Source organism: Clarias gariepinus, chromosome 2, assembly GCF_024256425.1.
Source record: "Clarias gariepinus isolate MV-2021 ecotype Netherlands chromosome 2, CGAR_prim_01v2, whole genome shotgun sequence".
NCBI lineage: Eukaryota > Metazoa > Chordata > Actinopteri > Siluriformes > Clariidae > Clarias > Clarias gariepinus.
Genome location: NC_071101.1, coordinates 1,340,744 through 1,368,718, shown reverse-complemented (window position 1 = coordinate 1,368,718; position 27,975 = coordinate 1,340,744). Strand labels below are relative to the sequence as shown.

Sequence of the window (27,975 nt, the reverse complement as noted above, 5' to 3'; positions counted from 1 at the left end):
AAGGATCAATATCTCTCCCTCTGTAAATTAAAAGTAAATTCTCAATCTTGGGCATTGCTCTGCCCTGCTGTTTAATTCTGAGTCTCTCCTCGTAAGGAAGACTACGAAATGGTTTTGCCAAAAGCAGGTCAACAATATTAGCCCCGTCTGCGTCTGCCATTATGCACAGCTTGCTAGTTGGCTAGCTTCCCCTTCCACGAGCTACTTTAATTATATGAACGAACTAACTTTACAATGCTGAAACAAGGAGCAAAGTCAAGAACACTATAATGTTTTTTTTTTTATTATTTAAAGAATGATTTGTACAAACAAAATGGGTTTATATCACCAGCAAACATTACAGAGTGCAGCATTTCGTCGTACCACTTCACCTGCAAATCCGCATGGGACTGAACTCGAATCTCTGTAGCGCTGATGTATACTTAAGACATGCTGTCAATCAAAAAAGGGGTTCCGCCCTTTAAACAGCTCCTCCAATCATCATGCAGCAGCCCAGCGTCCTGGCCCGTCCACTGTTCCATTCACTCCCAGAGAAGACGCTAAGCCTCCCTGAAAGTGACGATTTTGGTGCAATTATCCAATTACTGTCCAGCTTTTCTGCGGTGAAGAAGCTCCTCTGTGCTGCCCATAGAGCTCCAGTAAAGCTGGGCTTCAGGAGGGTTTAACGCGCTGTGCTGCACGGAAATGTATGACAAGAAAATCGCGTCAATCAATCTACAATAAATACCTGATTCTGAACAAGCTAGTCATGAAGTAGCGCACTTTTATTAAAAACAATATAAATACGACAGTGCATATATGAGCATTAAATTTTTTACATAGTAGAGGAAGTGGAGCTTCCATTGTAGTCTTAGAGCAGCCGCCATTCATTCACATGTACACCAACACTCACTTTTTGCTAGAAAAACTCTAACTCTCCAGTTCAACACACATGGCATTTTCAATTGCTCTCTTTACCTGCCTTCCTAATTCTCAGTTAAATCTGAGTTAACACAAAGAGGTTAAAGCCCATTTCTACACTGGAATTTATTCTCTTTAATCTACTGTTAGCTGGCAGCAGTGAGATTGTCCATCATGTTTGTGTCTTAACCCTCATGTTGTGTTAGTTTTTGGCTTACACTCATGATCTTCCCAGTTATGTTTGACCGGAGCATTTTATTTCATTATACATCCACAATTATACATTTATTATCACATAGTGTTATATTAGATCTTTTTATCAACTTCAGCTCATGTGAACATTACATGTTTTGAACTTGTATTTGCTCTGTGTGTCCTGCAGGCCTCATTAACTTTTGCTCATACCACTCATTTTTTTAGGAAAAAAACATTACAAGATATTATTTTGACTATAACAAATATTCAAATATTCAATATAATTGTATTCTTTCCCATTAATTTCCAATGACTGGTCATTTCTGACCTGGAACACCATAAGTATATAAAAGTTCCATAAAACACACAAATGTTTATAAAAATATTTCAAATGTATTTCATGTGTTCAAAAGCCATGTGCGAACAAAGTCATTGAACCTCATGAAAAATAGATAAAATTTATTGTACTTTTTTAGATAGGAAACTTGTAAATCGGTCAGATTTGACCGGAACACAGCGTGAGGGTTAAAATAATCTGTCATTAACATGATTATGTCGTGTTCCTCACACAATAGATCACTGTGTAACTTACTGCACTACAACCCAATACAACAACAGTGATGCAGACTAGAGCTAGTAATCTTAAAGTTTTATTCACTTCCTTTAGCGTGCTGGTTGTTTCACCACAGCAGTGTCATGTAATAGTAACATCACTCACAGTACTGTATGTCTCTGAATAACCCACAGATCATTAATAACACTGTGAATATATAGTGTACTGTACAGTTTTGTGTCAACTCATTAAGGATAATATATAACCAGTCTACACACTTAGTCTTAGGTTTGGTCTTGACTCGTGATTCGGAGTGCGTAATGTTCTGATGCTCATTGACTAACTTTTTTTTTAAAAGGTCAAATCGCTGAGAGTCACTTTTTAGAAAAAAAGGAAAGAAAAGGTAGAATAGATAAATGCATGTTATCTCTTTATAATATGATGTAATTGATAAAATAGGTGAGTGTAACACTTATGTTTGTTAATCTTCATATCCACTGTTTCATGCCGTAACACAAACTTAAGGCAGTTTTTTTTTGTGCAGTTCACTGAAGGGTAGTTATTTTACTTCACCATACACACTATACACACCATCATTCCCCAATCCAATCTGTATAAACCTCGATCATGTACTTAAGAACAAAACTGACTCTATTTCAATGTGTACTAGGTATCATTCTTCTCTATTTTCATGGAACAATCATTTCATTAATTCAACTACAGTCAATGAGACATTTAAAAGGAGAAAACACGTGTGGGAATGGGCTCATCAACACCTGGAATGAGCATCGAGGATGGGAAAAAAATGCCGACTGATGCCGAGGGCAAACTTCAGGTTACAGTATGAACAGGTGAGGGAGTCTGGCTGTTAACTAGAATCCTGTGAGTCAGTGAGAGTTGTAGAAAACTGGCTTATCAATACATTGGATCATACAAAATTTATCCTAGGAAGATAAATGACAAAACTTACAAATTAGAATTGCCCTGTGACTGTTACATTTCTCCCATATTCCATGTATCACAACTCAAACCAGAAAAGGACCCAAAATGAATTAATCTCCAGCAACATGTCTCCAGAGTCTCTACAGATAGAGGATTAAACAGCTTTCAGAATGAGGAAATATTGAATGATCAACACAAACAGTAAAATCTACAGTCTCTCATTGACTGGGAGGGGTTTGGACTGGAGGAGAGATGCTGAATCCCAGCTCAGGATGTACTAGACCCATTAATGATTTAGGAATTACACACATGCCATCCAGACAGACGAAGGACGAAGCCAATGGGAGGAGCTCAGAGAGATATCGCTCCCACAGGGACTTTATAAGGGGAGGATCCGTCAGACCCGAGTCAGCACCTACACAAGGATCTACACAGCATTCAAACACGACAGAAAGGAGTTACATCTCCCCCAGGTTCAGGATCACATGAATTCTATCACACACACACACACACAAAGCACACAGTAGTTATGAAGCACACATTATTTCAAATTATTTTGTTTATTTGTAATATACACAAACATAAACAGTATCATATACAGTGAAATGCTTATCTTTAACTTGTTTCAGTTTGTTGCTAAGCCTTATTATTGTGATTTCATTTCTGTGTATCTGATCCAGTTTTGTTTGTTTAATGCCCCATGTTTAGCCTAACATAGTACACGCCCATTGTCAATCATCAGACTCTCACCTGTTTTGGATATTGAGATTGGATTACACTGGCACGTTCTAGTTGTTTTCACACATTTCTTAATAAATCATTTTGGACATTGGACTACGGTTCAGAAGATCCCAGGTTCAAACCCCACAACCACCAAGTTGCCACTGTTGGGCCCTTGAGTGCGGCCCTTAACCCTTAACTGCTCAGATGTGTAATGAGATAAAAAATATAAGTCGCTCTGGATAAGAGTGTCTGCCAAATGCCTAAATGTAAATGTAAATGTAAATTTTAAGTGCACTTGGTTTCCAGAGACTCAGTCATAACAAAAGAATACAGAAGGAGGGAAAGTCTGACAAACTGGCCTTACAGTCTGATAGAGGTGAGCAGATAAAGTCTTAATGTGACCACTGGTTGATGATATCATCACGCTTCATCAGTAGATGAGGCTTAACACACAGGAAAGTAAGTATGCCAGTGGGGGACGTATGCCAGTTTATTGTGTTATATCAGGAAGACATGCCCAACCCCCCCCACCAGCCATTACACCCCCGATTCCAGAAATCAAAGTACAGTATCTCATTATAAACTGTATGAATCATAGCTGATCAATTGAGGTTTAGAATAACTAGTGTTACATATAAATGACCAGACAGGAGAACAAGATAGTGTGGATGTGTCTTTTCTGGAAGGACGAGATAAATAAACATAATTTCTTGTGGATAAAATATTAATATAATGGAAATCTGATCTAAATGTAATTTCAGCACCGGTGCTCTGTCCTACCTGTCCCCCAGTGAGGTGTCTGTGTGTGTGTGTGTGTGTGTGTGTGTGTGTATACTCAGTAATGTGCTGCACTACTCCATCCAGAAGGTAAAGGAAACACAGAGAACTGTCAGGGAGCTGATAGGACAGATAAGAAGAACTTCCTGTGAGAAATATGAGATGTTAAACTGACTCTTACTCCTGATGATGTTCTGGATTTCAGGGAGCAAAACCCTGCAGATGTTTAGTCTCAGCATCAGGAACACTACGCTGTACATCTATGGGATATGCTAAATTTATTTTCTATCGTATTTCTCTTTATTCATATTTATTACTTATGTATAAGCTTAAGGTCACAGGCGGTCATATAAGCATTTCACTGCATATCGTACTGTGTATGACTGTGTATGTGACAAATAAAATTTGAATTTGAATGGGGCGTGGCATTTACAAAGATAAATGTGCAAACTTATAGATCTTTTACTGTGTTCATCCAGACTACGTACATCGTCACTGCAACTCAAATCAGTTTGAAGGCTTATGGAGAGTTTTAAAGAGAGAGAAAAATCATTCATGATGTGAGTGATTGTGTAACTGTGATTCCAGACAGAGAAATTATTAATGACTCCCCCACCAAAAAAATACTGTAACTATGAGCTTTAATGAAGCCAGTACTGAGTGTCCGAATACTGCTTATGTTAAATTATGACCAGTACATCTAGTGTTTTTATATTTTTTTAATAAAATGATATTTATATCACTGGGAAATGTTTTGCTTGATAAATATGTAATTCTACACACGTGTAAATGTGACTTAAGAGTCCAAACCCACTTTGTGTTGTCTGTAGATGAAATGTCTGAGTCAGTATTTAGTCCTGATCCCAGCACTGAGACAGCTCTGTTCTAGACCCAGTGCTTTTTCCCTCTACATGCTGCCTCTGGGTAAAATGATTCATTAACATGCTGTTAGCTTCCACTGCTAGGCTAATGACACACAGCTGTATGTTTCAGCAAAGTCAGCTTCATCATATACACTTACTGTAGTGTGTGTGTGTGTGTGTGTGTGTGTGTGTGTGTGTGTGTGTCCCTCAGCACCTGCAGTAGGTCCCAGCTGCAGCAGTCACACTCACACAGGTTTTTGTACGACGCTCTAACACTGTGTGAACACGTAGCTACTACTGATCTCATGTACACTCTGACAGTAATAATCTCCAACATCTTCAGTCTGGACTCCACTGATGGTCAGAGTGAAATCAGATCCAGATCCACTGCCACTAAAACGATCTGGAACACCTGATTCTCTACTGTTAGCAACATAGATCAGGAGTTTAGGAGCTTCTCCAGGTTTCTGCTGATACCAGGACAACCAATCAAAATTACTAGCAAAGAAAACAGGAGTACTGGTTTTACAGCTGATGGTGAGTGTGTCTCCTGGAGAAACTGATTTCACTGCAGGACTCTGAGTCACAGTCACCTGACCTCTGGATCCTGAAAAAAATCAGAAGAATAAATGGGTTCCCTACATTAATAATGATGTTGAGTTTGAAGTTCATCTAGTCGGCCTACTTCACATGGATTTGTCAGCTGAACAGTAGAAGATAAAACATTGTGTTACCTCGAGCGCAGAGGGCCAGTGTGCAGATGAAGACGCTGATCAAACTCATGGTTGCTGTGGGTGAAGTCGCTGAGCAGCAGCTCTCAGTCATGAAGTGTTAAAGTCACAGGGCTATAAACACTCGCAGAGCGCTGAAGCATGAGCTGCTAATGCAAAGTGGAACCTCTCTCTATGGAAACGTCTGTGTGTGTGTGTGTGTGTGTGTGTGTGTGTGTGTGTGTGTGTGTGTGTGGTCACTGTAGTGTAACAGAGGTTTTTGTACGACGGCTTCATTAGAATGTATCACTGTGGCTCACTTTCGGTGGAGGAACCAAACTCATCATCAAAAGTAAGAGACTTTTATTTATCTAAATAACAATAAATTGGTGAATTAAGTTTCTATTATACATTTGAAATTAAATACATTTTAGCTAAGCTGGAAATCTTCTTTAAATCCATTTTAAACTACTGATTTAATGTCAAGTAGATAAAACAAACATTTCTTAATCACAAAGCAACTGATTATCAACAGTAAGAGAATTTTCTAATCTAAAACTAAATTTACAAAAACCCCGTGACATTTATCATGTGTTCATCTACATTTATTTAGCACTAATTAAACTTTGGTCAAACTTTTGTTTTGTTATGGTGAAATCTTGTAAATAATTTACTTAATTGTCCTACATTGTGTACATATTATTTATTGGATAAACAATTATTAATTAAATTGTTAATTAAATTATATTTCATTATAAAACTAATGAAATAATAAATCCAGCTGTTTGCAAATTTTAAAGTCACCTTGAGTTCAGCGTCTAGTGATTCATTATTATTGAGTTTTAACAGCAAAATAAATCCGATGAAACTTCTGGAGGCTCCAGGCTGTAAAGAGTCACTAGTAAATGTTCTCCTGCTGCTGGAACACATTTGTTTCCAGTTTCCAGTTTTGTCTCTATTGGAGTTCAGAGCTTTACAGAATAAACTTACTGAGTGTTTCAGTGTTGGAATACAGTGTGACTATTGGATGCAGTTACTGAATAGACCTGGGTGAACACTACATCAGACAAAAAGATGGGTTATGGTGTGGAGTTAAAGCTGATGGCTTCCACATCTTCTCTTTGTTTGTTAGTGGACTTTAAACCAAATGGACTGATGTTTCTCCATTGAAACTGCTCTTAACTTGAAGCCCCCCATGTGTCTCTGTTCATTTAGAGTTAGAAACTGTTTTCATGTCTATGTGTAGAGTTTATAGATGCTGCTGAAGGTGAGAAGTTTCTAGATGTTTCTACTGAGCTGCAGTGATGTGAGAACAGTGTGGATCACTGATTACTGAACACACATTAATGTTTCCAGTCTGGACTCTTAATAAGCAGTAATGAGTAAATGTTGTGTAAGTGTGTGTAAATGTGTGTTTATTGTGTGTTTGTGGTCTCCAGCCGGTCCCACGGTGAAGCCCTCCGTGTCTCTGCTCCCTCCCTCCTCTCTGCAGCTGTCTGAGGGATCGGCCTCGCTGCTCTGCCTGCTGTCTGCCTACTCTCCACAGGGGGCGCTGGTGAGCTGGACGGTGGACGGCTCAGAGGTGAAGGACGGGGTTCTGACCAGCGCGGAAGAACAGAAGAAGGACGGTTACACACGCAGCAGCACCCTGACCCTCAGCAAAGCACTCTGGGAAAAGGGGGAGGAGTTTATCTGTAAGGTCTCCCATGATGGCGTCAATCATCCGGTCGTGTTTAGAAAGTGTCTTTGCGATGGCTGACAGCTCCAAGATAGAATTTAACACTGAGCTGCTTACACATCCATCTACAATAGAGTTTCAATTCTACACAATGCTGACATTTCTGTCTTTACTCTCTTCACTGTCCTGTTGCTCTTCCTGTAGTTTTGCTCTGCTGAAATAAAGCTTGATTTTGGACATTGTGTCTTCTTTTATTCCAGTTAATAGTCATTATCAGTGTGATGAGAGAGTGTGTTTAGCTGTAGGTTCAGTGCTGTGTGTTGGGCTTCAGTGAGTTTGGCTAAAGAAAGTTGAACATCTGGTGAAAGTGCTGCTCTATTCTGGGAGAAAGAGGATCACTCAGCCGTCTTCATCTCAATCTCACTTCCTCTACACTGATCTCTGATTTACTGATTAACACTGACTCTGTGTGTTTAGCTGGTGTGGAGCAGGAAGCTGCTTTCATGTCTTTACTTAGTGCAGGATTTATGCTTGAGTGAACTGACAGGTGCAGACTTATTTTATATTCTTTTATCAAACAATTTAAACTGCAAATCAACTTTAGCTGCCACATTATTATTATTCATGTTTATTTATTTATTTATTAAATTTTAGTAGAGATATAACTGTACATAACTGTATAACTGTAGAGTAATCGCACTTTAAGATCATACAATCTTGTATATTCCCACAATGACGTGCATTACTCCCTTGACCAGAATAATTACAATAGACTATAAATGACTGGCCAACATGAAGCTGTCCCTCATCCAGAATTTACTTAATCACCTCCTCAGCAGCTCTCTTACATTCCTCATCAGTCACAAGGTCTCTGTAGACTTAGTCTTAGACCATAGTCTCTTGATTCTAGTCCAGGAGGATGAGGGGCTCAGGCAGCTTAAAACATCCCCACTAATCTCAACTAAACAGATTAAACCTCTGTGCTTCAGTGTTGATGTAAGCCAGCACTACCTGTGAGTCGGTCCCAAAAATTCTTCATCGATTTTTATCTCTAGCTCTGCTTTCAACATAACACTCATCCCAGCTGAGGTGACTGCAGCTGAAGCTCTAATCCAGGATGGTTGTGATTTTTAGGGATGCAACCCCTCGCTTTCACCATCACAAGACTGCACAGGATCTCAGCCTTGTTGTGTCAATGAGCAGCGGTGTTTCCCAGGTCACGGCGCACGGCTTATCAGGAACAGTTTGTGCGTGCAGTGATGGAATGTTACAAGCTCATTCATCTTTAACTCTTCGTCATCACAGTTTTACTCGAGTGAAAGAGAAGAGACGATATTTGAGCCCATTTTCTTCATATTTACCCGGAGAGAAAAAAACACATACAGTAGGAGTTATACTTGGGCACCGATCCCAAAAGTCCAAGTGTGTAAATTCGTATTTAATAATAAAAAAAAAAGATTTAAAAGCACTGTATTGTCCGTACTGCTCCTATTATTTTGTAGTTAAAAAAAGAGTATTTGACATGCAGCAGTTGTTGTGATGTTAAAAATAAATATAATTAGCTGAAAACATCAGATGTAAAGATACCTTTTAAATGTTAAGATAATTATTCAGTAAAAAACTAAAAAAAGGGTTGTTTTGTTGTAGACTAGATTGAGTCTACAGAGTTAATTAATAATCATCTTTTTGCTAAACTTTTACTTTTTTATTGGCTAAAACTAGACTAAAATACTTAAAGCTTCCTTTGACTAAAACTAGACTAAAATGTCCAGACGTAAAGTTGACTAAAACCTGACTAAACAAAAATAGGATAAGTTTGACTAAATATGATAAAAACTAACAGGGAAATTAATCCCAGGACTAAGACTAAGACTAAAATTGAAAATAGCAGGAAAAAAATCAACACTAATTAGCAGCTATTCAGAGGAGGCAACATTTCAGAGGGTATTCCTTTAATTTGAGTTAAACTTCTGTAGATGTGGACCTGCACTTTTGCATACTGTAGCTGCTGTTTCTGGATGATCAGTTCTTCAGCCTCCGTCACTGGTGGAACACTGGTTAACACGTCATCTACATTGAAATTTTCTTCTGAAAATGCTGAAGGGTGGTTAGCTTTATGTTTCTATGCTAGTTAGTTAAGGCTCAGAATGCTTCATTTTGCAGTGATGATGATTCTTTCCTCATTCAAAAGATTACAGTATCTGGTTTTGCTGCAGAATTCACTGTTTCATTCTCCCTCACTCACTCATCTTCTATACAGCTTTATCCTGTATTCAGGGTCGCGGGGACCTGGAGCCTATCCCAGGAGGCTTAGGGCACAAGGCAGGGTACACCCTGGACAGGGTTCCAATCCATCACAGGGCACACACACATACACTCACACACTCATTCACACACTATGGGCAATTTGGGAATGCCAATTATCCTAATCTGCATGTCTTTGGACTTTGGGAGGAAACCGGAGTACCTGGAGGAAACCCACCAAGCACAGAGAGAACATGCAATCTCCATGCACACAGAGACGGAATTCAAGCCTGGCCGGGAATCGAACCCAGACCCTGGAGGTGCAAGGTGACAGTGCTAACCACTACACCACCGTGCCGCCCTTTACTGTTAATGTAAATAAATTTAATACAATATGTTAGGTCATTTTATGCTTTTAATAATGTATTTATTCATCTGGGGTTCGTCCTCTTGGCCCATCTAAATACAGTGGAACCTCGAATTACGAGCATAATTTGTTCCGAAAGTGGGCTTGTATTCCAAAACACTCGTAAACCAAATTTTATTTTCCCATAAGAAATAATGGAAACTCAAATTATGTATTGTTCTACAGCCCAAAAAAATAAATACATAAAAATAATTAATACAAAATATAAAGTCAAAATAAAACAAATTAACCTGCACTTTACCTTTAAAAAATGTAAAAATAAATCCGGACAGATAGGTGTTTCCGTTTGTACACACATTAACGGAGAGACCGTTTTTAAAACCGTTTAAAAATTAACCGTTTAAAAATGAGCAAGGAACATCGCTAGTCACACTCGCGTGAGCGCATACTAACTTAATCACTGCTGTAAAGTAAAACAACAACAACAACAAAATTAATTAGCACCTTACCGCGACAGAGCAGAGTTTCTGTGTGTTTGTTTGGGAACCTGAGAGGGGGGTGCTGTAAAACCGAGAGAAAGTGTGTGTGTATGTGTATGTGTGTGTGTGTGTGTGTGTGTGTTGGTGTAAGTGAATGAGCGCACTCACACACACACACACACACACACACACTTGCCTTTACAGCCTCCCTTCTCTCAGGTTCCCAAAGCTCTTTGTTGTTGTTTTTGTAGTGTGCTTTTGTTGTCTTCATTAAATTATTGTGTGTTGTTTATTGAAGATATTGGTTCTTTCTGTCACAGGTTAATTCACATTTATAAAATGGGTAATAAGAACACAACTACTTATCCAAAGCCGGACCCAGAAGAGGTTCCGCGCGACTGGATGAATAGGTGTGGACTCACTTACTTTACCACACCTTGGCTTGATAATTTATCAGGGTGGACTAAACCACAATCTCAATTTTTAACCTATCCACGCGGAGGTACTTTTAAGCCTGAATATCTAGCCTCTGCTTACTCTCAGATATATGAGGGTATGGTTGATCCAGGCTGGGATTATACCTACATGGGTTCATGTTATCAAAAATGGGTAGAAATGAAAGCTTTTTGGGATAAATACTTAGACATAAAAGAAACCAAAATGCAGAAGAAAAAGATTCCAAAGGTCACATCCGAAACTAAATTCAAGCCGTCCATTCACTCAACTTTTCTGATTTCCCCACCATATCATGCTGACACAGTAACATTAGCATCTAACCAACCAATTATTGAGAAAATCTATCCTAATTTCAGGCTTGTAGCCAGCCTAGTGCAAGGGGGGGTTCTTTTTTTAAAAAAAGTGGACCTTTTTTCTCAGCATTTGGTATTTGAGTATTTACTCATTTTGTATTTCATTTTGACGTTTACATGCTGCATTTTAGTGACATGTGCTGGATTAGCTTGTCTGCTGATATCATAACGTGCATGCTTTTGATGCACCAAAAATATTTACTTCAATGTTGTCAAATTGCTTATCAAGATCATGTGCGACTTTTTTCACTACAAAAACACACACACACACAAAAGAGTTCAAAAGTTTAAAAACCACACTAACAACAGAATACATTTAAGGAATTTTTACTGGAATATTATTAAACTACAAATTCAACTTTTCTCATCAACATGCTCTCTCATTTTGGAACTTATGGAATAAGAACACTGGTCAGCTCAAGTCTTCTTGGATACAACTTAGAGAATATGTTCACAGCTTCATCCAGGTTGACTGCCATGTTGTAGTGTGTATGAATGAGGGCCAGGGCTGCCAAGCGGTCCTCTCCCATGCTGCTACGCATGAATGTGTTTAGTCTCCGAAGAGTGCTGGCTGAACGTTCACATTCACACGAGGTAACTGGCAGAGTACAAGCTATTTTAAGAAGCTTAAAGACATTTGGATAGCTTAGCACATCACATTCTTTGATTGCCTCAGCACACGAAATTGGTCTTTGTTCTGATAACTTGTTTTGCCACTTCAGTTTCCAGCGGTGTCCACTGTCACATCTGAGTTGCACTGTATAGACGGAATTAGACCCAGAAGCCTTAATGCAGTTACAGATAGTGGATTAAATCTGGATTCAAATTCCAAGATGACATGGTCTAGGAAAGGTATCGCCATGTTGCGACGATAGTAGTCCTTCACAGTTTCAGCAGGTACATTTTCTTGGTGTTTTTGCCATCCAGCAGCCCATGGTTTACTGGTAGGTTGCACATCGACCTGAGCAGCCATCCTGATTGCATGCTCATAGATCTGGTTGAAGTCATCCTCAATTTTCTCAAGTAGCTCCTTGTAGATATTCTTGACCTCATCTACCATGCCAAATGCCTCAACGATGTCAACTGAGGATCTCTGAAGCCTCAATGTGATGCCTGTAAGGTGGGACAAAACTTGAAAGACAGTGAGGAAGGTCAGGATGAAACCGAAGTTTTGGAGCCCGAACAAGAGACTAAAGACCGCTGTTTTGTCCTTGCTCTGCCATCCAGTGGTTACATCTTGGCTGTAATCATTTGTATGAAGACCGAATGCGATGACTTTTAGAGCCTTAACAATAAAGATGAAGGCATTATAAAAGTGACTGTAAGCACCATGTCTCTCTGCCCATCTTGTGCAACATATGTCAATCAGGGGTTTCCTTTGTCCAGTAGAGTGTGCATCTTTATTTAAAATTTCCACGAGTAGGTGTTCTCTCTTTGGGCTGTAGGTGAAGAATATGATGGTAGACTTCATCTTGTCAATCATGTTGCGCACAACTGGAAGAGCACAGGAGCGTGCAATGACAAGGTTCAGGATATGCCCATGACAGTGCATGTACACTGCCTTAGGTGCATCCTTCTTGATCAGAGCCTGGACACCGACATTTTCGCTGCTCATGTTGCTGGCACCATCGTACCCCTGGCCTCTGCAATCACCAATCTCAATGTTAAGTTGACTCAGCACATTCTTGATTGCGGTTGCAATGTGGCTGCCTGTGATTCGTGGCAGAGAGCAAATATCCAGCAATTCCTCCCTGATATTTAAATCATTATCCACGAACCTTACACACAATGGCATCAGCTCTACATTATGGGATGTCAACTCATGAGCCATGACTGTATAGATCTGTGCTTTTTTTATCTCGTCCACAATCTGGGCCTGAATCATTCTCTTTCCTATCACATCAATCATCTGATTTTGGGTTTGGGGTGAGAGGTAGGTGGCATTTCTGAGCTTTGGACGTTCCATGTGCTGCTTCAGTGTATCATCATGGTTTGCAAGTAGTTTCATCAGGGCCAAGAAGTTTCCAGGATTGCCAGTAGAATGATGCTTCTCAAATGTACCTCTTAGTGCAATGCACTGGCGACCACAGTATAGTACACTCTCTGCTACAGACTTGAGTATGTGCCTGTTTTCTTTGATATTGGCTTCCTTCTTACTGTCCATAAGGATCGAGATTTGGGTCTGAGGTTTTTCAACTGACTGCAGAAATAACTCAGCATTTTCAACTGCAGCTAAGTGATATGCTTTTGTTGAATGGCTGCCTATTACCATGCTTTTCTTGTGCCATTTTGTGAATGGAGCATTGACTAAAACTCCCATCTGCTTTCTCTCTTTGGCATTGACAAACAGGGCACAGCACACACGGAAGGCACCATCAAGCTTGGAACTGTACACCAACCACCAGCCATATTCCTCCAACCACCCATGATTGAATGCCCTATTACATCCAGCAAGAAATTGTGTCGGAAAAATGAAGTTTTTAGAAGGCTTGTTGTGGTTTCTGAGTAAATGGTATTTCTGGCCATCAGACATCTTACGCACACCTTTTAAGATTTCTTCTACCGATTTTGTGGCCTGAATAAAAAATCCTAGATCACTGAAGATCTCTTCTTGACCTTCCCTGAGCTGTTGCACATCACTTCGACCTTCCCTGAGCTGTTGCACACCACTTTGACCTTCCCTGAGCTGTTGCACACCACTTTAACCTTCCCTGAGCTGTTGCACATCACTTTGACCTTCCCTGAGCTGTTGCATATCACTCTGTCTCTCACTGAGTTGTTGTAAATCATCTGTAATACATAGCCATTGGTCAGTGATGTAGTGTGTAGTGCAATGAACTGTTTAATTATCATTATCTGAAACACACTTGTATATTATTTATTAAATGACCTGCCCTGGCTACTGTCTGTTAATGTTTATTTAAGATGTTACAGACTTGTCATAGCCATTCAGACTGCTCAAAAAAAGGCACAAGAGAACTATTTTGTGTGTGATGTGGGGTTGACGATTAGCTACCATTTAACTAGCGTTAGCAATTTGATCTTGAGGTAGTAACAGACTTACTCTGTTTGGCAGTCTTTTTGAACATATGTTCAATATTCTGCGATAATGACGCTGCTGCCTGCTTTCTCTTCCGTCTCTCCTGCTCTTTTCGACCCATATTATACCGCTGGATGCCGCCTCACAGATTTAAAAAACGTCAGTTGCTGCGCAGACTTGTCACATGTCGCGTTTTTTTTTTTTTTTTTGTAAATTGTTTTGTAATAAAGTGTTATTTTAAATAATGCCCAACAATTTTAATCTGTCTCAAAAAAATAAATAAAATAAATAATAATAATAATAATAATAATAACAAAAAAATCTGGACCTTTGGCAGTGGGGGGTGGGTCGTTCGAACCACCCGAACCCCCCCTGGCTACGGGCCTGAATTTAAATCTCACTAATCCTCTCGTGAGCTGCCCGTCTGTGCCTGTCTCCCCCGTACCCACAAAACCGTATTCACCTTTGCCGGAAGGGTGTGTCTCAGGAAAGGGAAAGACTCCTAAGAGGTTGTCGGGACGAACTCCTGACGGCCCTCTTACGGATGATCCCGAGGATACTGATGGTAAGGATGATGATAACCCAGACGATAAAGGTAGAGGAGAGCCCCAAACCTCAACAAGAAAACACTGCGCTTGTTTTTTCCATGGGACCAAAGGGTCCAAAAATCCTTCCACCATCTGTAAGCATGCTAAAGGACATTAATAAGATACTCCCTTCTCACAACAAACCTTTACATTTTGTTGATATGCTGATAAAAGCTTTCAGGCAATCAGTTTTGGGAGATGGGTACGATGAGGCTGATTTTATAAAAACATTAACATACTTAGACCCTAAAACAGACAAATGTAGTGGTGAAACATGAAGACGTAGAGGTGGGGGGTGGGGGGGGGGTGGTGGGGGTGATGAAAAAAGAAGGAATTTGAATTTCTTTGGGGTAATTCCAATGGGGCTATGAAACTTTAAAAAAATGAGCTAACTGCCTATCTTGCACGTCAACAAGCTAGTCAAGATCTGTCACAGGTAACTAAATGTAGACAAGAAAAGAGTGAGAGAGTGCAACAACAACAACAATATAGACTCAATCCCTTCTCAGGGATGCAGGTGGGAGTATATAATGCATAGGGATGCCCGCAGAGTTCCAGCCCCGCGATGTTGCTTTTAACATGTTAATGAGTTGCCTTTTATAGAATTGTGTATAGATGGTTCCATGTTCTCTTTTTTGGTGGATACGGGAGCTACAATGTCGTCTTTGGGTCGTGATTATGAGAGACCGCTCTCGAATAAAAGTATCAGCTCTGTGGGAATTGAAGGGGTTGCTCAACGAAATTATTTCACTCCTCAGTTAACTGTAACATGTCCTTTAGATGAAGGAATTCATTTCTCTCACCGTTTTGTCTGTATGCCTGATTGTCCTTTTAATCTGTTAGGTCGCGATTTAATGAGCAGACTACATATGTCCTTGATTTTTTCTGGCGTGAAACTCATTGTTGAAGTACCTGATTCAGTTCCTTTCTCCGTTCCAGTTCCTAACTGAAAAACGCTGAAACTGCTTCAAAGTCTTTTCACTCTGTGACCGCTGAAATCCGACACGACTCCACGTTAGGCTACGTCTTAACTCATTTGCATATCGATGGTGATTAGATGTTGAACGAGGGCTCAGGGGAGGTGTGTGTGTGTGTGTGCGCGCGCGCCTACTTCGTGTACTTTTATAAACATTCTAAATATAAACAAACAAAATACAGCTTTTTTTTTCTCAGAGGTAAACGGAAAAGTGAAGTTGTTCAGCTGTTTAGTGTCACTATGCAGATGTTACACTCAGTGTAGTTACCGAAATCTTTTATTTAGTTCTCATTCAGTGGCCACACATCACTTCCACATTTCCCTCGCTTTTATTACATGAGCATAAGCAGTGAAACTATTCGCAGATTTATAATACACCGCGGCAAAGTGAACCACGTTTCCGCCGATTAGGCGCGTGGTTCGTTGCCTAGCAACACTGAACGAAACGAGGCATAATCGTGGTGTTTGCTTCGGTTATGACATAGCATAGTTTATTATCTGCTGTGGTAGATCTGATTTATTCAAAATTCAATAATGAGGCTTTATATCCTCAGGAGGGGTCATTACATATGTAATATGTAAAACAATATTGTTTTAGAGATAATTTCACGGAAGCTTCTAACAGAATAAACAAACTAATGAATTTTCTCAAAACGTTATAAAATTAAGTAAAGCGAAATCCCCTAAATAAAATATCCTTATAAAATATCGCTGATTATCAACGCCAGAATGAACGGCGAATTGTCGATTCACGTACATATATATATATATATATATATATATATATAAACTGCATATATGGAATGAAACCTGAGATAGTTACATATACGCACTGAATGACGCATAGATAGTACTGTATGCGCGATCCCTTGCGCCATTTGCTGGGAAAAATAAGAATCGCAGGTTGGAAAAGGCAGGAAACGGCAGGAAACGGCATGACCGGCGCGCAGCTGTCAGCGATTTCACGTAAATACTTTTTTCTACTTTTACATTTACCAATTCAACTCGAAAACAAATAATCTGTTTTTATGCTTTTTTTTGTTTCTCATTACAGCTGATGTGATCCCGCCTCTCTGTGCGCGCGCTGTTGATGTCTCTTCTTTCTGAGAAGACTGAGGAAGGCCCAGCTTCCACCACCGATCCTGACCACCTTTTAAAGAGTGCCTATCGAGAGCATCCTGAGCAGCTGCATTACTGTCTGGTTTGGGAATTGTGCCATCTTGGACCGCAAAAACCCTACAGCGGATAGTGAGGACAGCAAAAAAGATCATCGGGGTCTCTCTCCCCTCTATTGAAGACATCTACACCACACGCTGCATCCGCAAAGCCACCAGCATTGTGGCTGATCGGACACACCCCTCTCACACACACACTTCACACTCCTGCCATCTGGAAAAAGGTACCGAAGCATTCGGGCACACACATCCAGACTGTGCAACAGCTTTTTTCCACAAGCCATCCGTCCCCTCAACAAAAAGGGACTGGACTGATAAACACACACAAACACACACACACATACACACACACACACATTATCACTCAGATTAACTCAACTACACCAAAACATTGAGACTGGACTGACTAATCAACACAAGCGCAGACACACTGACTTACACTACCAAACTATCGTACACACCAACCTGTAAATGCTTCACTGTTTATCTCTTTTGCACAATATTCATTACTTTTTGCACTAATTCCTCAATTCTTGCTGCTGTGTTTACTACCTCAACACCATATTTTATGTTCTAATATGTCGTTGTTGTCGCACTGTCACTTTGTTGTTGCTCATTTGCACATTTGCATGTGCACTTTATATTTTCTGTAAAACCTGTAGATAGTCTTTCTTATTTAGTTAGTTTTTGTTAATTTATGTTGTAATTTATGTTAGGACTATCTGTCTTGTCTCTGCTAGCCAGCTAACTAGGCCTCTTGGCTAGCTAGTTTAGTGTCTATGTTAATTTATGTTGTAAGTTTATGTTGTATGTAGCACCTTGGTCCTGGAGGAACGTTGTTTCGTTTCACTGTGTACTAACTGTATATGGTTGAAGCGACAATAAAGCCTACTTGAACTTGAACTTCAGATCGGGGTAACACATTACAGGTTAGCTCCTTTTGTTAATGCCACCAAATTTGCTGTAGAAGTTATTAGAGGTGAATTAACTGCTCTTTGACTGACCACGGTACAGAATAGAATGGCCCTCGATCTAATCCTCGCCGAGAAGGGGGGTGTTTGTGCTATAGTAGGAGAGAGTTGTTGTACATACATCCCAGCTAATGATGATGAACATGGAAAAATTTCTACTGCTTTGGAAAAGATGCATGAGGTTGCTTTTCAGTTAAAGGACGATGAAAAGGGTCAAGTAGGCTGGGGAGTTTGCTCGGTTTGGACAATGGGCCCCTTATCTCTCTCTTGTTGCACCGGTTTTGCTCATTCTCCTGTTGTTGTGTTTCTTTGGTCCATGCATTCTTTGCTGTGTGCAAAATCTTTTGTATAAGTATGTTTCAGGTTATGTTTCTGACTGCGTCCGACGACCTATTATCCGCCGGCGACTTCTGGAAAGATCTGAGTTTTATTCAATGATGTTTCTTATGAATAAAAGGGGAAAATTGTAGGGAATATTTCATTTTTGTGTGTGTTTCATGATACTCTGTGTGCATGAAAACAGAGTGCTTTCTTTCATTGACCTCGACACGCTGCGCTATCAGCAAACACATTCCTTAGTATAATCTATGTTCAGGTCATAAAACTGTTCTCCAAACGAAAAACTACTACAAGCTCCTGTTCTTCTCCATGTTATCTTTTATAAACATTCTGGACCAGATTAAACCACCTGTGCCTTCCTTTTTGATACCTTTGTGTGTGTGTGCATATATATACTCCTGTTTTCCACAATAAACTTTAAACGTCTCACTGAGCACTGGCTTGTGTGTTTCATTGGGGGGTTCCCTGGATCCAGGCGGGACAAACAGAATACAGGCTGAGCACTGAGTAGACAAAACGGGGTCTACCAAATTCAAGAAATCCTTACATGTACACATTTCTATCTCTCAGTAAGGAATGGTGTTTAAACACCTAAAACCTCCTGTAGTGCTTTAAATTAATCACTTTAAAACAGCTCTTTAAATCTCCTCATATTCACTCAGCACCTGTTGCATTTCTAGAAGGTAAAGGAAACACAGAGAACTGTCAGGGAGCTGATAGGACAGATAAGAAGAACTTCCTGTGAGAAATATGAGATGTTAAACTGACTCTTACTCCTGATGATGTTCTGGATTTCAGGGAGCAAAACCCTGCAGATGTTTAGTCTCAGCATCAGGAACACCACGCTGTAGATCTATGAGATATGGTGTGGAATGGGGCGTGGCATTTATAAAGAGAAATGTCCAAACTTATAGATCTTTTACTGAGTTCATCCAGACTACATCATCACTGCAACTCAAATGAGTTTGAAGCTTTTTGGAGACTTTTAATGAGATTGATTATGAAATTCATTCATCTGTAAATGTGACTTAAGAGTCCGAACCCATTTTGTGTTGTCTGTAGATGAAATGTCTGAGTCAGTATTTAGTCCTGATCCCAGCACTGAGACAGCTCTGTTCTAGACCCAGTGCTTTTTTTCTCTACATGCTGCCTCTGGGTAAAATGATTCATTAACATGCTGTTAGCTTCCACTGCTAGGCTAATGACACACAGCTGTATGTTTCATCAAAGTCAGCTTCATCATATACACTTACTGTAGAGTGTGTGTGTGTGTGTGTGTGTTCTTGTACGACGCTCTAACACTGTGTGAACACTTCTGTACTACTGATCTCATGGTAACTCTGACAGTAATAATCTCCAGCATCTTCAGTCTGGACTCCACTGATGGTCAGAGTGAAATCAGATCCAGATCCACTGCCACTGAAACGTGATGGAATACCTGATTCTCTAGTGTCAGCAGCATAGATCAGGAGTTTAGGAGCTTCTCCAGGTTTCTGCTGATACCAGGACAAAAAATAAACACCACCACTATAGTAAACATTAGTACTGGTTTTACAGCTGATGGTGACTGTGCCTCCTGGAGAAACTGATTTCACTGCAGGACTCTGAGTCACAGTCACCTGACCTCTGGATCCTGAAAAAAATCAGAAGAATAAATGGGTTCCCTACATTAATAATGATGTTGAGTTTGAAGTTCATCTAGTCGGCCTACTTCACATGGATTTGTCAGCTGAACAGTAGAAGATAAAACATTGTGTTACCTCGAGCGCAGAGGGCCAGTGTGCAGATGAAGACGCTGATCAAACTCATGGTTGCTGTGGGTGAAGTCGCTGAGCAGCAGCTCTCAGTCATGAAGTGTTAAAGTCACAGGGCTATAAACACTCGCAGAGCGCTGAAGCATGAGCTGCTAATGCAAAGTGGAACCTTTCTCTATGGAAACGTCTGTGTGTGTGTGTGTGTGTGTGTGTGTGTGTGTGTGTGTGTTACTGTTCCTGATGGAAACAGAAACAAATGGTTCTGGCCTTGACTGGTGTTGGCAACTGTTTCTCTGGGGACTTGACAGTTCGATAGTTCATGACTGGAACTTCTTACAAGTCTACCTGGGTCTTCAATAACTACCTGGACTCCATATTAACATCAATTAACATCAGCTATTATAGCTGAACTGCCTCCCACCCTACACACTGTATAAATGCAGATCATTTACTGCTTTCTGTTTCACCCAGATGAGGATGGGTTCCCTGTTGAGTCTGGTTCCTCTCAAGGTTTCTTCCTATTACCATCTCAGGGAGTTTTTCCTTGCCACTGTCGCCCTCGGCTTGCTCATCAGGGACAAACTGACCATTTTGATTCATACAAATTCACATTTCATACAAACTTAAATAATTCTTTTGATTGTGTAAAGCTGCTTTGCGGCAATGAAAATTGCTAAAAGCGCTATACAAATAAAATTGAATTGAATTGAATTGTTCCTGGACTCTTAATAAGCAGAAAAAAGTTGAACATCTGGTGAAAGTGCTGCTCTATTCTGGGTCTTCATGTAAATCTCTCTCTCACTTCACTGATCTCTCTCTCTCTGCGCATGCGCTGGGTGTGAGTGTGTTCGGAAGGCTGTTTGGCATCCTGCCAAGTTTTTCTGAAAAACTGTTTAGATATTCATTTATTTATTTATTTTTAATGAAGTGAATGTTTTTTTTCACTTAAAAAGTATAAAGTTTAAAGTGAGAGAGAGAGGCGAGCAGGCGGGTGTGAGAACATATACTCTGCCTCCCGGATGAATAAAGGTGGTGTTTGTGAACAGGGTTGACCTCGTGAGTGCACTGGCACGGAGCAAAATATGCGTGAGGGAAGCCGCTGTTAAAGTCACCCCTCTGTCTGCCCTGCGGCGCGGGTGGTCATATCCAACGTGTCTCCGTTTTTAAAGGATGAGGCTATAATGAAGGAGCTGGCCCTATGAGAGCTATCCCGCTCGGGTGTAAGAGCTCCAACATGCGGCACGTCCTGTCTTTCCGCAGGCAAGTGCTAATGATCTTAAACAACAATCAGACGCTGGACGTGAATTTAAAGTGTAAAGAGGGGGACAGCGGCTACACTGTCTTCGCCACCACGGAGCCACTGAGGAGCTTTGAGTGCAGGGACGTGGGACACAAGAGGCTGAGTTGTCCGCACGGAGCCGTGCAGCCGGGAGCTCGCAAGGCGACACGGCCGACACACAGCGGCAGCGGCGCGAAGACAGCCAGCCGGAGAACACCGGGGAGGCGGAGCCCAAAGCGGGCCCAGCGACACACCGCTGCCACAACTCGAACAGGTCGTCCCTGAACACACCACACCGGGAGCAGATAACAACACGGACACCGCTGTAAACAGAATGAGTACAGTATCCACCACTGACAATGACCCCGCCCCTAATGCTGACTCCGCCCCTAAAATCTTCATAGAAGAAATACAGCAGCCACAAACCAGCACACCACCACCGTCACCTAAAAAGAGCATTATGACAAAAACCAGAAGGAAAAGAGAGGAACTGCTACCAAACACATCAGTAAACGTAAAACCCGCAGTCAGACTCAGAGTGAAGTAACAGGACGCAACACAGCAGATTCAAACCCAGACACAGCCATAGACATCCAGGAACAAACAGACCGATACTTACAGGAACTGGCCCAGCTACAGATACCGGATTTAATAAAGGAACATTTAGCAAGAATGTCAGTAATAAAGGAAAAAGCAACAGAATAAGAATCTCAAAAACCCACTGACATTTAACAAGAAGAAAAAATAGACAGAAGCTAAACAAACCAAAAACAAAAAATAAGACTGTATCACTGAACCTAAAATTAAAGAAAAAATTAGGACTTAAAAAAAAAAGTTGTTGGTGGGGTGGAAGGTCACAGATTCTTTCCTTATTTAAAAAAAAAAAGTACATGTTTATATATTGTGTATTGGTGCACATATGAGTGTGTGTATGTGGTGTGTATATGTGTATATATGAATACAATATGTAAATTTGTATATATTTGGTAAAATAGTCCCCTTTCTTTAATTTGTAATAAAAAACCTAAAAAAAAACCCTCTCTCTCTCTCTCTCTCTCATTGCTTTTATTCAGGATGGTGGATTGAGGGATGTTTTACTCCTCCACATAGAAACATCCCTGGTTCCTGCAGTGTAGAACCGAAGCCTGCGGTGCCCAAAGCTCCAAGACTCAGAGGACAGAAGCAGGTTATTATTAGCTCTAACAGATTACATCTCTGCTGTGAATTGAGCTACACTGAGCTCTGAGGTCAGTGGGCCAGTGGAGTGAAAGTCCTCCACACAGGTAATGAGGTGCTTTTGATTAGTTAGTGGCTCGTCCTGGTTCTCCACTCTTCACCTTCAGAGGAGATCCTGGCAGGTGTCTCTTAGTCTGATAATGTAGAACACGGCCCACTGTACATGTGTGATCTTCTCAGAGCTACTTGCTGAGATAGAAACAGGAGCTCACCAACAGCCGGTACAACATCCAAGCACTTCTCAAATCAGCCCCTTTCCTACAATCTGAACCTCCTGAACATTGAGGATTTGGGCCACCAGTCTGCCTCTGCTTTGTAAAATGTACAGAGAGAATGTACTGACTAATATTGTAATGACAGTGACATCATAAATACAGTCATTACATCATCACGTAGACCTGCATCACACTGGCTTCACATTTAGCTTCAGTCAAATGAAGCTTTATGTTTTATTGTGGTGATTTTCTCCTTCAGCAGGAACTCAGGTCATGTGTGTTTAAGGTCTTCAGTTCACTTCAGGTTTATTTATATGGAGGAGAAAAGGAAAGTGTTTTGTGCTTAAACTTTACAGATGATGAGAGAATTCTGATTAAAATACAGAATAATATAGAAATGAATGTTGAGTCTTATTGAAAGCTCCTGCACTACAGTGTGTGTTACAGGAGTGTGTAGTAGACGCTGCTCCTCTTAGCAGAAGGTGGAAATCATCATCATACACCATTATACACACCAGCTGATTTCTCATCACAGAAGGAACAGCTGATTAAGAGTTTTCTGCTTCTCAGGAATGATTATTATTTAAACATGAAGATGTTTGATGATGTTCAGTGGAGTGCAGCTTTAGCAGATCTGCAGCTGTTCTCAGATCAGTGTGTGTTTCTGACTCAGAGCACTTCCTCTACAGCTGAGGGAGGTTTTTGTACGGCGCTATAACACTGTGTGTACCCACTGCTACCCTGCTGACAGTAATAATCTCCTGCATCTTCAGTCTGAACTCCAGAGATTTTTAGACTAAATTGTGTTCCAGATCCACTGCCACTGAAACGATCTGGAATCCCAGACTGACGAGTAGATGCAAGATAGACCAAGAGTTTAGGAGCTTCTCCAGGTTTCTGCAGGTACCAGTGGAGGTAACTGCCTACACTCTGACTGGTTGTACAGGTGAAAGTAACAGATTGTCCTGGAGAAACAGACTGAGCTCCTGGAGACTGAGTCAGGACGATTTCCCCAAAGGACTCTAAAGAAAAGGATGCAGAGTTAAAATAATGGAAACAAATGTAGTAGTGAGTGTGAGAGTGATGTGCTGATGTGTATGAATAATAAAAGTAAAGAGAGTGTCTCACGGTGAGCGAGGAGTCCCAGTGTCCCCAGCAGTAGAATCAGTACCATCATCATTGTGCTGCGTGTCAGTGGCTCTGAAAGGACTGAACACACTCTGATCAGCACTACAGCTCTTAAAGTGTGTGCAGCACTGACACAGCACACATATGCAAACACCACCACTGTCTGTGTATGTGTGTGTGTGTGTGTGTGTGTGTGTGTGTGCGCGTGTGTGTATGTGTGTGTATGTGTGTGTGTGTGTGTGTGTGTGTCTGTGTGTGTGTGTGTATGGGTGTGTGTGTGTGTGTGTGTGTGTGTGTATGCGTGTGTGTGTGCGTGTGTGTGTGTGTGTGTGTGTATGCGTGTGTGTGTGCGTGTGTGCCTGTGTGTGGTCACGGGTGTGTGTGTGTGTGTGTGTGTGTGTGTGTGTGGTCACTGGAGAGTAACAGAGGTTTTTGTACGACGGCTTCATTAGAATGTATCACTGTGGGTCACTTTCGGTGGAGGAACCAAACTCATCATCTGTAAGTCACTGTTTTCATTTAAAATTCTAAATTTTTCTTTACACTAGATTATTTAATTAAGCTTATTTTTTTGTATTGTACATTTTTTATGTAGAAATATGGTAGGTCAAAATTTTAAACGATACAGAATCACTGTTTGATTGTTTATATGGATTTATACTTTAGAGATAAAGAATTTTAAAGATATTTTCTGACAATGAGACGGAGATACAGGAAAATTTAAACAACACAAAATAACTGTAATAAAGAGAGATACATCAGGATTTATCTGTTATATGAATAATTGTGCCGTGTGTTCGTCAGTAAACAGAGCACTTTTACACTCACAGCTTCTTAAGTTCATATTGTGTGCTGTGAAGGACATGGTATAAAACTTAATCCTGTGCCTGTTAGCCTTCTATAATTTTACTGATGTACTGATGTTGAATCTCCAAACAAAGATAAACAGTGTGTAGAAAGGTGGATGTGGTGTGATGGGGTTATTTCCATCACTCAACTGATTTCTCCGGCTTTTTGCCAGATATGTGATTTGTAATGGAGTAAATCTTGTTATCAGGAAACTCAAAGGGAAGGTGTGATGTTGCATTTTCCAGCCCTGATTCTGTGGAATATCAGTGTATTTACATCATCAGTGGATTTATTTTTCTGTAGGACTACATGTAAAAGTAACAGAACAACTTAGGAGGACTGGAATACACTCGCAGAATAAAGCTGATCAAAGTCCGAGTCGCTCCACAATATAAGCAGTAACTAGTAAATGTTCTCCTGCTGAGTAGTTCTACTGAACTGCAGTCATGTGAATAAGCAGTAATGAGTAAATGTTGTGTAAGTGTGTGTAAATGTGTGTTTATTGTGTGTTTGTGGTCTCCAGCCGGTCCCACGGTGAAGCCCTCCGTGTCTCTGCTCCCTCCCTCCTCTCTGCAGCTGTCTGAGGGATCGGCCTCGCTGCTCTGCCTGCTGTCTGCCTACTCTCCACAGGGGGCGCTGGTGAGCTGGACGGTGGACGGCTCAGAGGTGAAGGACGGGGTTCTGACCAGCGCGGAAGAACAGAAGAAGGACGGTTACACACGCAGCAGCACCCTGACCCTCAGCAAAGCACTCTGGGAAAAGGGGGAGGAGTTTGTCTGTAAGGTCTCCCATGACGGCGTCAATCATCCGGTCACGTTCAGAAAGAGCCAGTGTGAAGGCTAACAGCTCCAAGATAGAATTTAACACTGAGCTGCTTACACATCCATCTACAATAGAGTTTCAATTCTACACAATGCTGACATTTCTGTCTTTACTCTCTTCACTGTCCTGTTGCTCTTCCTGTAGTTTTGCTCTGCTGAAATAAAGCTTGATTTTGGACATTGTGTCTTCTTTTATTCCAGTTAATAGTCATTATCAGTGTGATGAGAGAGTGTGTTTAGCTGTAGATTCAGTGCTGTGTGTTGTGCTTCAGTGAGTTTGGCTGAAGAAAGTTGAACATCTGGTGAAAGTGCTGCTCTATTCTGGGAGAAAGAGGATCACTCAGCCGTCTTCATCTCAATCTCACTTCCTCTACACTTCCACTGAACACCTTCACACTCTGTAAACACATCAGTACAATTTGCATGAAGATTTTAGTATATTAATGACTATAATAATAATAAAAACTCAGTGAGTAATACACACACACACACACACTGCATTTAAGGTCAGATGTGTAAATCCTCTGTACTGTACGTGTAATTCTCAGGTTATTCACGGTGAATTATTAACAATTAGACTATAAGTGAAGTTGTGTGAGATATAAACTCATGTGTAACACTGGGGACTGGGTGTGTCCTGATCAGTAGTGTGTGGAACTCACACCACACACACTTCCAGGTACATGGTGTGTTTGTAAAAGAGAGCAGGAGGTTTTGGAATAAAGCAGTAGTGTGTATTAGGTAGGCCTGTTCTCTCCTCACACACTGTCCTCTGGAGCTGGTGCTTGATGATCTCCTGAAACACACCTTCTGTCAGGGGCAATAATAAATGCAGTAGAGTGTGGGGCAGGAGGGCTTTGGTGGAGACCAGAGAAATGATCTTTGTTTTTAATTGTTAATAATATCTGTGGAACACTATATACACACGCCAAGAAAATAAAAGTGACTGCTGGTTCAGTTTATTGTAAAACACTAACACTACTGAATAATTACTTTCTCATTATATTTATTAACTATAATTTATTAACTGTCCATTTAGTTTAGAGGAGCTAATAATAAAATTTTCTCTTGAAGTCTACAGTTCACAAAACCCTGAAACAGAACCTGAATCAGACTAAAGTATGTTCACACACACACACACACACACACACACATACAATTTGGCTTTGGCTATTTATGATTGATGACCTCAAAAGTACAGACATAAATAACGACACTGTACTATTTACAGACATTACACTATCCACAGGAAATACACAACATTCAAGACATATGATATCACATATGATAAGGAGTTTTAATAATTGTCTGTACAATACACAGTACTCTTGTACAGTAGTTCTCAGAAACTTAAAGGTCCCCGTGGATAACACGGGGCTGTTGGATATTGTAATGGCCGTAGTATTAATTGTTATCTCCTAAAGGCCACTGTCATCTCCACAGCTTTGAGTGTGTTGAATTAAAGGTTGATCTTGGAGTTTAATAAGTGTGGTGTTGTCATGAATGGGGTGTTGTGGCAGGTGTTGAACGCCGTGGGCGGAAGGAGCAGGCATAGAGGCAGAGGGGTGGTGTTAACCAAAAAAGAGTCTTTAATAAAGGTTAAACAAAGTATAAATAAAGATACAAACAAACTTAAACCATACTTAACTTTGTGCTAACAGGGGCTCTCTGGCAAGACACAGACAGGGGAACAAACACACATCCTGTGACGAGACACAGGCAGGAGGAGACACGAAACACATCCTGTGGCGAGACACAGGCAGGAGGAGACACCAAACACGTCCTGTGGCGAGACACAGGCAGGAGGAGACACCAAACACGTCCTGTGGCGAGACACAGGCAGGAGGAGACACCAAACACGTCCTGTGGCGAGACACAGGCAGGAGGAGACACCAAACACGTCCTGTGGCGAGACACAGGCAGGAGGAGACACCAAACACGTCCTGTGGCGAGACACAGGCAGGAGGAGACACCAAACACGTCCTGTGGCGAGACACAGGCAGGAGGAGACACCAAACACGTCCTGTGGCGAGACACAGGCAGGAGGAGACACCAAACACGTCCTGTGGCGAGACACAGGCAGGAGGAGACACCAAACACGTCCTGTGGCGAGACACAGGCAGGAGGAGACACCAAACACGTCCTGTGGCGAGACACAGGCAGGAGGAGACACCAAACACGTCCTGTGGCGAGACACAGGCAGGAGGAGACACCAAACACGTCCTGTGGCGAGACACAGGCAGGAGGAGACACCAAACACGTCCTGTGGCGAGACACAGGCAGGAGGAGACACCAAACACGTCCTGTGGCGAGACACAGGCAGGAGGAGACACCAAACACGTCCTGTGGCGAGACACAGGCAGGA

The 27,975-nt window shown here is 41.1% G+C and overlaps 2 long non-coding RNA genes and 3 gene segments (V, D, J or C); 2 read left to right on the top strand and 3 right to left on the bottom strand.

Moving 5' to 3' along the window:
- Nucleotides 1–4,875: 4,875 nt before the first annotated feature.
- On the bottom strand, nt 4,876–5,910 carry LOC128512160 (immunoglobulin kappa variable 4-1-like). The segment is given in 2 exon segments: nt 4,876–5,560; nt 5,688–5,910. Coding segments are annotated over 2 exon segments (429 nt in total).
- Nucleotides 5,876–7,578, top strand: LOC128512233 (uncharacterized). The gene is made up of 2 exons (XR_008356273.1): nt 5,876–6,015; nt 7,103–7,578. It is a non-coding gene; the product is annotated as an uncharacterized LOC128512233 (long non-coding RNA).
- A 12,025-nt stretch (nt 7,579–19,603) lies between these two features.
- On the bottom strand, nt 19,604–20,241 carry LOC128512165 (Ig kappa chain V-III region PC 7183-like). The segment is given in 2 exon segments: nt 19,604–19,961; nt 20,089–20,241. Coding segments are annotated over 2 exon segments (429 nt in total).
- Nucleotides 20,242–23,036: 2,795 nt separating this feature from the next.
- On the bottom strand, nt 23,037–24,085 carry LOC128512209 (immunoglobulin kappa variable 6D-21-like). The segment is given in 2 exon segments: nt 23,037–23,834; nt 23,941–24,085. Coding segments are annotated over 2 exon segments (405 nt in total).
- A 238-nt stretch (nt 24,086–24,323) lies between these two features.
- On the top strand, nt 24,324–25,788 carry LOC128512222 (uncharacterized). The gene is made up of 2 exons (XR_008356268.1): nt 24,324–24,441; nt 25,313–25,788. It is a non-coding gene; the product is annotated as an uncharacterized LOC128512222 (long non-coding RNA).
- Nucleotides 25,789–27,975: the final 2,187 nt, after the last annotated feature.